A 10744-nucleotide genomic window follows, 5' to 3' on the forward strand; every position below is an offset into this window, starting at 1 on the left:
TGGGACTCGAGGGCCCTGTGTAAGTTTGTCAGACGGGACACAGCCCGAGAGAGGGGGGGATGGAGGTCAGTCCACGCGAGCTCCAGGAGGACGGACAGCCTGACGGAGCAGAGACACTGCAGGGTGAGGACTTGGCTGCTGTCAGGCGCCACAGAGAGGGGGCACCAGGTAAAGAGCATTTGGAGGCCTGTCGGCCGAAAGATTTCCAAAATGAGGAACGATTCAAAGACGCCTCATATGGCAGCTGATTCCTGCACAGAAATGAGAGGAGGCCATCAGAGGTTCCAAACGTCGGAGGGAAGTAACTGCTCGCTTAGAGTTCTGCAGCAGGGAAGACATCCCTCATGGGGAAAATGCAGCAGGCAGCCAGGCCCTCCCAGCACACCTGCCTTGTTGGGGACGCTGAGACCCTTTGGGGAGAAGGAAGTGACGCAGCAGAGAGCGTGGGTAGGGGGCGAGGGAGGAGCAGCAGAGAGGAGAGTCACCCCCACGGCTCTGCTCCACACCGCGCAGGACAGTGGAGGCCCGAGACCCTGGAGGGAAGACACTGGACTGAGGCAAGGAGGCACCTTGTCACCAGGAAGGAGCCAAGGGCGGGAGGGAGAGTGCGCCTAACAACCTATCGGAAGGTAAATTGCAGAGAAAAAGCTCGATCCAAAGATGGTGAAAAAGGAGAGAAAAGGAGTTCACAACAGCTGGAACAAATAGAAAACAGGGAGTAAAATAGCTGATTTAAACCCAAGTGTACAATCAGTGCGTTACACGTGAAGAGGGAAATGCTCCTGCTGAAGACAAATACGCCAGTGGAGAAAAAACAAACCATATGGTGCTCACAGGAGACCCCTAAACGGGAGGACACGAGACTGCAGGTGAGAGGGAGGATGTTCTGTGAGAAGGGAGCTGGGGAAGGTGGTCACACATGTACGTGTGCCTTTGTGCACGTGTGTGTGTATGTGTGCCTGTGTGCACGTGTGTGCATGTGAAATCAGACAAGTGTATCTCAAGGCGGGAGACGTTGCCAGAAATCGGAAAGTGTTCATAATCATCAAAAAGGAAATCCAGCAGGAAACACAGCAATTCTAAGTTTCTTTGCACATAACGACATAGCTCCCAAGATATAAAAAGTAAAGTTGATAGAACTAAAAGGAAAAACACAGAAATCACTCTTCATAGGGAGTTTTAACCCTGCTGTCAGTAAGGGATGGAACAGCAGACACAAGAACAGGTCATCGGGAGATGGCGGGTCCCAACCGTGGTGGCAACCAGCACCTCTGTGCCTGGCACCAACACCGAGATGCCATCTCTACCACGTGGCCCACGCTGTGGCTCTGGAGAGCTGGGTCATGTGGAGCAGGCTATCTGACCACAGTGGAAGGAGCGGGAAGTCAGCCTCAGAGAGGGACATGGAAACGCCCGAGAGCAGTGCACTGCCTGGTGGGAACGGAGAAGACCTGCCTGGAGCTGGAGGATGACCAGACTGGACTCGTCGAGGGTAGTGAGGGGGCAGCGAGGGCCTTGCTTGCAGGGCTCTCAGCCCTCCCTCTGCAGCCCGTGGTGGCCTTGGAGCCGAGAGACCCCCACTTGATGGGGCCTCTGCATTGGGTCGCCCAGCTCTGCCAAAGGACCTGGGACGGGAGCCGCAGCGACGGCGTGTGAGCTGGGCTGGCCCTGGGTGGGCGTGGAGTTCCCCCGTAACAGCCCAGGCAGAGCCCAGAGCTGGGGCTCCCGCCTGTCAGGGCTTCACACTGGCCTCCCCCAGGCCGTTTACCCAGCGGGGGGCCCAGGACTCCGGCAGCCCTGCAACTCCGTGGGGCTGATGGGGTGCCAGCTCCCCCATCAGGTCTACCCAGCGGGGGTCTTGTCACCCCAGTGCTCTGACATCCCACCTTTGTCGGGTTTCCAGGGGAAGGGTCTGGAGAAGGTCAGCCCAAGGTCACTTTCCTCCCTGGAAGGAGAACGGGTTTTCTTAACTCTTCGTTTACAAAATTACGGCTGTATGTCCTGTACGTTTCTAAGCATACAGCTCAAGAAGTTAGAAAACCAATAGCAGCTTTAGTTTGAAGAAAATAGATGGGAAGAAATAGTAAAGATCAGAAGTAAATGGAAAAAAAAGTCCACATATGTAATAGAAGTGTCAAGGAAAAACAAAATTGGAAAGTTAGTTCTTTGAAAAGGCTGATAACATTGATATGCCCCTCACAGGCCTGAGAGGGATGAGATGCCACAAGTGAAGCTGGCAGAGGGCTCCTCTGCCAAGTGTCGCCTGGACACCCACCTACCACCCTCGGGGGGGACACGGGCTCCCGGGGGTGCAGGCCCAGCCAGGGTGAGAGGCGGGGCGAGAAGTACGTGGCATGTGTTTTGGGAAGGGAAGAAACAGACCTGCTGTTTTCACAGACAATGCTTTTTGAATGTCAGCAACCCAAAAGGATCGACCAATAAACTGTTAGAATTAAGGAGTAAATCTGCCAAGGTCACAAGGGCACTTTACAGAAATCAGTGACCCGTCATACTTGAAATGAAATTTTAAAAAGGCGCCTTTTAGAAAAAGAGATCAGATTGGCAGTTCCAGAAGTGGGCAGTGGGGGGTGGGGACAAGGGGTAAAGGGGGGTCACAAGGTACAAACTTCCAGTGAGTTATTAGAGAACTGAGTCCTGGGGGTGTCAGGTTCAGCGCGGTGACTATAATGCACTGTATCGTCTATTGGAAAGTTGCTGAGAGTAGATCCTAAAAGCTGTCATACAAGAAAAAAACCGTTTTTTTAAACCTATGTGAAATGACAGATGCTAAGTCATCTTACTCGGTAATCATTTCATGCTATGTCAGTCAAGTCATCATGCTACACCTTAAACTCACGCCGTGCTTTTTGTCAGTTGTATCTCAAAACTGAAAGAAAAAGGCACCGTTAACCAAAACATCAAGAAATAGCAAGTAAGTGGGAATACGTGGAGCCTCTACCCAGAGACACAGAAACGACGACAGGAGGGGAAGGAGGACGCAGGCAGGTGCGGGTGGTGGTGAAGGGGAGGCGAGGACGCTCACCCAATCTCGCCTCCCGCAGGGCAGTTCCCGTTGGACCTCCTCCAGCTGGAGGCTGAAATGAAGGTGGGTGACAGCGCTGGTCCTCAGGGGAGCCTGGTGCAGACCGTCGTCCCGCGGAGCTGTCTGCCCACCCCGTGCTGGGCACTGGCTGCAGGATCCGCGCAGTCCTGGCTCAGTTTTGGGGGACCTGGTTGGCGCAGTGGGAGGCTGGGAAGCCGAGCCCTGTCCCACAGGGCCTGCCAGGCCTGGGCTCCAGAAGCTTCCGGCTGTCATACCCTGCCTACACCCCGCCCCTCCCCACCTGGCAACGAGAGCTGGGCTGTCCCTGACTGGCATTTCTATCCACAGGGGGAGAAGGGTGACCGAGGGCCTGCCGGACAGAAAGGTGAAAGGGGCGAGCCCGGAGCTGGCGGATTCTTCGGCTCCAGTGTGCCCGGCCCCCCCGGCCCACCGGGCTACCCTGGGATTCCGGTAAGTCTGGGCCCCGGGCCTCCCTGCAGATGCCTGCCCAGGCCCAGGCCTGTGTCAGAACTGGTGTCCCCAGAGGTCCCTGGGGCCAGAGCCGAGGGCGAGTCCAGCCCAATGGGGTCGCCCTCCAAGGCCACAGCCTGTGCCTGCGAGCTGGGCCCCAAGGGCGCCCTCTTCCTGTTCTTTGTCCTTGTGTGGGGGGATATGGCAGGTGGGTAGGGGCTCAGCCCCTGTCCTCCCAGGGTGGACTCGCTGGCCTGGGGGCGCTGTTCCTCCTCAGCGGGACTCTACCAGACCCCTCAGGGAGACTGTCTGTCCTAAAAGATTCCAGGGAACCGTGGGCCCCAGCTTCTATCTGGCGGGTGGAAGGGGATCGAGGGCCCCCCGGGGACCGCACCCTTGTCCAGGGGCCACTCAGGTCTCCATCCTGGGGTCCCATCCTAGGTCCTGTGGCCTGGGCGGGGAGGTGACCATGGCTCGGAGGCAGTGCTCGCTGCGGGGGCTCTTGGCAGATGCAGCCCAGACCCTCAAGTTTGCTTGTCCCGGGCCTGAGGGACGTAGGTGACAATGCTCTGTGTTTTGTCATCCACCCTAGGGTCCTAAGGGAGAGAGCATCCGAGGACAGCCTGGCCCACCTGGACCTCAGGGACCCCCTGGCATCGGCTATGAAGGACGCCAGGGGCCTCCCGGACCCCCTGGTCCCCCAGGCCCCCCAGGGCCCCCTTCCTTTCCTGGCCCTTACAGGCAGAGTAAGTCAAGCAGGAGTGGGCCTGGGCTCCAGCCTCATCCAGCCAGGGCCACGGATCCCACCTCTGGTTTCTCTCTTAGCCATCAGCGTTCCAGGCCCTCCAGGCCCGCCTGGGCCCCCAGGACCCCCCGGCACCATGGGCACCTCCTCAGGGGTAAGCAGCGCCCACCCTAACCCGTTAGACCTCCCTGTCACCCCGCCCTTCCCCGTGGAGACCCATGGAGGGCTGCCTCAGGGACCCTTGCTGGACCCCACAGGGACCCCAGCGGCTGAGGCCGGCATTGCCCCGAGCAGGTGCACAGAAGCCCTGAGACGTGGTTTCCAAAGGGGAAGCAGGGATCCCGGGGTCTAAGGTGGGCAGACTGGGAGGGTGGCCCCTGAGAAGGTCCCGGGCCCCCACAGTGCTCATGGGCACCTCAAAGACTACATGCCAAGACGCCCCTCCTTCCTGGAGGGGACCACCCGACGAGAAAGGCGCCCACTTCAGTCTTGAGGACTGTCCCTCACGAGGGGGCGTCTGTGTCCCCACCCAGCTTCCTGAAATGTCCAACACGGCCCCCCGGATGCCCCACCCTGTCAGGACCATGTGCCCCACCACCGCCCCCCCGTGAGCCCCGAGGGTGCCTCTGCCCAGCGGGACCCATGGGCCTGGCTTCCAGCAGGTGAGGATCTGGGCCACGTACCAGACCATGCTGGACAAGGTGCCCGAGGTGCCGGAGGGCTGGCTCATCTTCGTAGCCGAGAGGGAGGAGCTGTACGTCCGCGTCCGGAACGGGTTCCGGAGGGTGCTGGTGAGTTCTCCGGCCAGACTTTCCCCTCACACGGAAGGGGCCTGCGGCCGTCCCACCTCGCTCATGGCATGAGGGATGCCAGAGAAGATGCAGGCAGAGCAGGAAGCCCCGGGTGGTGGGGGGCGCGCAGAGGGTCCACTGCGAGCCTCGCCGAGTCAGGACCGTCCCGCTGGGCAGGCGCCCCGTGCAGTGACAGCCACGTTTCTCCTCACCCTTCTTTCCTTAAGCTTTTAATTAGTAGACTGTTTGCTTGAGCCATTCTAGGTTTACAGAGAAGTGACCCCTTATGCCTTTTATAGTAGATGATGTGTTAACTGCGTCGTGGGCCAGGCTCTAGGAGGCAGCCCGGCTGGCGTCCAATGGGGAGGGCCAGGCGGGCGAGTGGACAGGCTGCCTGGGTCTGGGTGTGGTGGGCTGGGGGCCCCGGCCTGACCCCACGTTTTCTTCCAGCTGGACGCCCGGATGCCCCTCCCCCGCGGGACGGTAAGGATCCTTCGTCCCTCCACGACCGTGCAGTGGACACCTGCGCTCCAGGCCCCGGGCACGGCCAGGACGCAGGGCGTGCAAGTGTGGTGGTCTGCACGCTGCATCATGTTTCTGGACGACCCCTGGTGCTTTAGGGTCTTGGAGCCCCTTGTGCGGCCACCCCTGCTGGGGAGTAGGGTGTGCAGACCCCGAGGGGCACCTCCCTTCAGTGCACACTTGTCACTCTCCCCGGGCGGGAGATCCACTCCTGGGAAGTCCACTTCTTATTTGAGTTTTTGTCTTTATTCATGCAGAGTGTGTTCCCGGGACTGACCCCTGTAGGGTGGGCCAGAGGGGAGGGAGAGCGAGGATGGGGGACAGAGGGGCCGAGATAGTGAATTTTCCTAAGTCCGTGTCAGTCCAGCTGCTGAGAGCTCCTGAGTAGAAGACACGACTTCTCAGGCGGCTCAGGAAGGAGGCCCTGTGCCAGGTGGCAGGTCCCCCTTCCTTGCTTCCTTCCTTCCTTTCGTCCTTCGTTCAGCACAGTCACCGGCCCCACCTGTGTGCTGGGCAGTGTTCGCAGTGTGAGGTGCAGCTGTGCATGACACAAGCAGAGCCCCCCACCCCGTGGAGCTGACACTGTGTCAGGGAGACGGGCAGTAAAGGCGATAAGCAAAACGTCATATTATATTACATATACTGTATAATATTGTATGTAACATATACGTTACAAATTATTAATGAGTAATAGGGACCTGGTAATAGGTCGCAGGTAGTAAATTGTATGGTGCATCAGAAGGTGTTCGCTGCTGTGGGGAAAAAGTGGGAATCGGGTGGGGCGCAGGGGCTGGGACTTCGAAGGTGGAGGTCATCTCTGAGGTGGGAACGGAGCAAAGGCTTAAGGCAGCGAGACCCGGGTCCCCGGGAGTCTGAGCTGCAGCCAGGAGGGGCCCGTGAGGTCAGGGGGCTGTAGTGGCCTGAGGGCCCCAGGGCCACAGCAAGGAGGTGGCTTCTGGGTGTCACGGAGCCCGGGGACCTTGAGCAGAGGGCCCTCTGGCCCTATTCCAGCGTTAAACAGGCTGGTGCAGCTTCCCCTCACCCCCGGCTCCCCCCAGTACTTCGGGGCACCCCCAGCTCTCTGCCTCCAGTCCAGCCCTCTCCTGCCCAAGAGCACAGGTTGGGGTACAGATGAAGGGGTGCCCGGGCCAGGCAGCCAGATTTCGCTGGAGCAGGAGAGCAGAGCACAGGGCGCCCGGTAGGGCCTCACGGTACTGTCTGCCCCTCGGTCCGCAGGACAACGAAGTGGCCGCCTTACAGCCCCCCGTGGTGCAGCTCCACGAGGGCAACCCGTACCCCCGGCGGGAGGTTCCCCACTCCACGGCACGACCCTGGCGGGCGGACGACATCCTGGCCAGCCCCCCACGTCTGCCGGACCCCCAGCCCTACCCTGGAGCCCCGCACCATGGCTCCTATGTGCACCTCCGGCCGGCGCGCCCCACCAGCTCACTCACCCACACCCACCAGGACTTTCAGCCGGTGGTGAGTGACTGTCCATTATAGTTAAAGGCCTCCAAGGTCAGTCCTTACTCATGTCCTGGGGAAGCTGGGACGACGGTGGTGACAGCGCTGGGCACAGGGGCCCTAGGGAGCCCATTTTCCACGGAGGCAGCTGGTGAGGCCTGAGGACAGGGACTTGCTTGGGAGGTGGACGTGGAGGTGGGGGTGGCCTGACGGTGGCTGCTGTGGGCCCAGCAGCTGAGGGCGCTGCCTCCCAGCCCACTGAGCTGTCTCTGCAGCCGGCTGAGGGGTCGGCCTACCGGCTCTCATGGGATCCTAAGCGCCTGCCACGCGGGCATTTCACGCACTCGGCCTTCCTGGCGGGGCCTGAGCTCCGACTCAGACTTGCCCTTGCTGTCCATGGAGGGCTGGGGCCAGGGCACAGGGTGGGCCATGTTGGGAGGCCAGGGTGTGGGAGGCGAGGGCATGTAGGGCTGGGTGGGGCTGGCAGGGGCGCGCCTAGGTCCTGGGGGCCCTCTGGCTGGCGCTGATGCTTCGCGGCTCCCCGCAGCTCCACCTGATCGCACTCAACAGCCCGCAGTCGGGCGGCCTGCGCGGCATCCGCGGCGCGGACTTCCAGTGCTTCCAGCAGGCGCGCGCCGTGGGGCTGGCCGGCACCTTCCGCGCCTTCCTGTCCTCGCGGCTGCAGGACCTCTACAGCATCGTGCGCCGTGCTGACCGTGCCAGTGTGCCCATCGTCAACCTCAGGGTGGGTGCGGCAGCTCTGTGCGCACGGGGCAGGGACCTGGGTGTCAGGGGGCACGGGGCCATCAGCCCCTGAGAGCCTGGCAGGGCCCTGCATCCCTGGGGGCCTGAAGCCCCCACGTGGCCCCTGACCCTAGCACCCACCTGCCAGTCACATGTGTGCGTCTCCAGTCATAGGAGGCAGGGCCGGGCTCACACATGGCCGTGTAGGAGCTGAGGGTCAGGAAACATCCTTCAAGCTGTCCTTCCTTGAGTGTCAGTCCAGGGCCTGGCTGCCCCTGTGCCACAGTGCCCTTCACGATTATTCCGTGGCCCCTTCACGATTATTCCGTGGCTCCTTCCCACGAACGGATCGTGTGCTTTCCGGATGCCCCCGAGCACCAGCACCAGGACCAAAGGCATGGACTTGCCCCAGGCCACGGGAGGGTGTCCTGCGGGCCGGCCCATCCTCGGAAAGGTGTGGGGTCTGCTGAGGCCGCCTGGCCACCCGTCCCTCTGGCATGACGTGCCCAGACGGAATAAGCCCCCTGCGCTTCTCCTTGCAGGACGAGGTGCTGTTCCCCAGCTGGGAGGCCTTGTTCACGGGCTCCGAGGGCCGGCTGAAGCCCGGGGCCCGCATCTTCTCTTTCGATGGCAGAGACGTCCTGCAGCACCCCGCCTGGTAGGTCCCCGTGTGAGGCAGCAGCCCGGGGGTGGCTCTGAGTCCTCCAGAACCTAAGCAAAGGACGAGGCTCCTGATTCCACCCCACCCTCCCAGCCCTCCCTGTTCCTGATATGTGCTCGCTATTCAAGTCATAAAATGCAGCAGAGCACGAAGAACAATTAAGTGTTGTCTGTGGGGTTGTATAAACACCCCATCTAGCCAGCTGCTCGGGGCAAGTGCCCTGGTCAGGGAGACGGTCTGGTGGCCCACGGCTGACGGGCTCCGCATGCCCTCGATGGTTTAACCAGCCCCGCCGTCTATCACGAGACTTCATGGCGAATCATCTCCTTTGTAGAGTGAATTCCTCAAAGTGGAATTTCCGAGTTGGAGAACGCGTGCACTTAAAAGCTGGCAGAAGTTGCCGGATTGCCCTCAAAACAGCCTCACACCTGCTGTCCCTCCGAGGGCTGGTGGGGGTGTGGGCGCCTGTTCCCGCAGTGCTCACGCTTTGAAAAGCATGGCTACAGGGGTCTAGACAAGATTCCCCTGGGGTTCCTGCCCTCACGGGGAAGTGCCCACCCAGGGCCGTCCTCGGAGGTCCAGCACAGGTGCTCAGAGCCAGGTCTGCCCAGCCCAGGAGGACCAGCCGTGGGGCTCCAGGCCCTGTTCCCCAGCCTGCAGCAGCACAGGGTGTGGTCGAGGTGGTGGAGCCTCCAGTGACGAGGGATGGCCTGACTCCCAGCGGCCCCCACGTCCAGCCGCAGCCTCCGTCTTTGAGAAACGCCCTTTTTGGGGGTGGGGGGCAGCTGGCCCAGGTGAGACTGACGGCTGGCACATTTTGCAGGCCCCAGAAGAGCGTGTGGCACGGCTCGGACCCCAGTGGGCGCCGGCTGACCGAGAGCTACTGCGAGACGTGGCGGACCGAGGCCACGGCGGCCACAGGCCAGGCATCCTCGCTGCTGGCGGGCCGGCTGCTGGAGCAGAAATCCGCCAGCTGCCACAACGCCTTCATCGTCCTCTGCATCGAGAACAGCTTCATGACCTCCTCCTCCAAGTAGGGCCTCTGCTGGCCCGGACGGACAGATGGGCGGACGGACAGATGGCCGGAGAGGCGGCCAGGCAGCAGGGGGAGTGGTGGAGCCCCCAGTGCAGGGCAGGGAGTCTGCCAGTGCCCCCAGGGTGGGGACCTGGCTGGGACACTCTCCTGTATGGTTCACATTTCATGTAATCCTCGAGAAATAAAAGGAAGCCAAAGAGTGTATTTTTTAAAAAGTTTAAAACAGAAAGCCTGGTGGCAAGACTCTTTTTCTGGCCCCTCCCTGTCCCATCCTGTCCCCCAGCCCGCAGCCTGGCCCTGCAGGGCGCTGTCCTTGGTGCCTAAGGAGCCCTGTTGGCCTGAATGAACCAGCAGGTAGACCTGGGTCCCTGTTGGCAAGAGGCCGACTCCAGAACTTACTGCCCTGGGGAGGGTTGTGCGCCCGGGGCCTCACAGCTGCCGGGTGGGGCCCTCAATCGCCTGGGCAGGTGCTGACTCAGTTTCCTGCCTGGCACTCCTTCTCGTGCACAAAATAGACCAGCCACAGGGCCTTGGGGGGCTGCACCCACAGTCTCCCTCTTCCCCTCCCGACCTGGCCCAGGGGCTGTGCCAGCAGCAGAGAAGGGGCACCCCGTCCCCATGCGTTGAACAGTCAGGACGGCTCATGTCATGGGTGCCAGGGAAGACCACTGCCCCTCAAAACAACGCTCCCCTGGCTGGAGCAGTTTCCAAGCTCAGTGCCCCGCTGCTGACCCCACCTCCTCGGGGCCTCGTGGGTTCTGTCCCCTGCCCCCGACACCACTGTATGCAGGTGGCCTGTGCATTACTTATCCCTTGAGTCAGCCCTGCCATGTGGCGCCTGTCTTTGCACCTCTGTCCTGGGCCGGCTTCCCAAGTAACCCATGAGGTCACACCCAGTGCAGGGCTTGACCCCAGAGAAGGCTGTGCTGGGAGAGTTTTGTGGGGGTCTACCAACCAGGGCGTGGCAGCGTCCTGTCTTGGGGCCCCGACCCCATGCCCAACTCTCTGTTTCTAGAGTAAGGATGCCCAATGCTGATGCCTGCCGAGCTCTGCCCAGGGGCATGTCCTGGGACCCAACTGGGCCCAAACCCAGGATGCCTGGGTCCCTGGCCAGAACTGCGTCCTCCTGAGTCCAGCACTGGACACAGAGCTGAGGAAACCTTGGAGGCAAGGGCGATGGCCACGCATGCCCCTGGCTAGGACACAGCTCACAGTCAACTCAGGGCTGCCCCGCCAAGCCTTGGGACAGACAAGGCCACATAAAGGG

General features: G+C 61.2%; 1 protein-coding gene across 8 annotated transcripts in view; it reads left to right on the top strand.

Annotated features, from left to right (window-relative positions):
* COL18A1 (collagen type XVIII alpha 1 chain) overlaps nucleotides 1-9706 on the top strand; it is a 110707-nt gene extending 101001 nt beyond the window's left edge. For 4 of the 8 annotated variants that reach the window (XM_070597947.1, XM_070597948.1, XM_070597944.1 and 1 more), the window contains 10 exons: nucleotides 3063-3106; nucleotides 3392-3514; nucleotides 4107-4260; nucleotides 4340-4413; nucleotides 4919-5050; nucleotides 5501-5533; nucleotides 6809-7054; nucleotides 7584-7781; nucleotides 8323-8438; nucleotides 9265-9706. In XM_070597947.1, coding sequence (XP_070454048.1) covers nucleotides 3063-3106; nucleotides 3392-3514; nucleotides 4107-4260; nucleotides 4340-4413; nucleotides 4919-5050; nucleotides 5501-5533; nucleotides 6809-7054; nucleotides 7584-7781; nucleotides 8323-8438; nucleotides 9265-9478 — 1334 coding nt within the window. In that variant the 3' untranslated portion in view covers nucleotides 9479-9706. The remainder of the gene's footprint in view (nucleotides 1-3062; nucleotides 3107-3391; nucleotides 3515-4106; nucleotides 4261-4339; nucleotides 4414-4918; nucleotides 5051-5500; nucleotides 5534-6808; nucleotides 7055-7583; nucleotides 7782-8322; nucleotides 8439-9264) is intronic. The other 4 variants (XM_070597946.1, XM_070597949.1, XM_070597945.1 and 1 more) reach the window with 1 other exon arrangement.
* Nucleotides 9707-10744: the final 1038 nt, after the last annotated feature.

The sequence above is a fragment of the Equus przewalskii genome, chromosome 27 (assembly GCF_037783145.1).
Source record: "Equus przewalskii isolate Varuska chromosome 27, EquPr2, whole genome shotgun sequence".
Classification (NCBI taxonomy): Eukaryota; Metazoa; Chordata; class Mammalia; order Perissodactyla; family Equidae; genus Equus; species Equus przewalskii.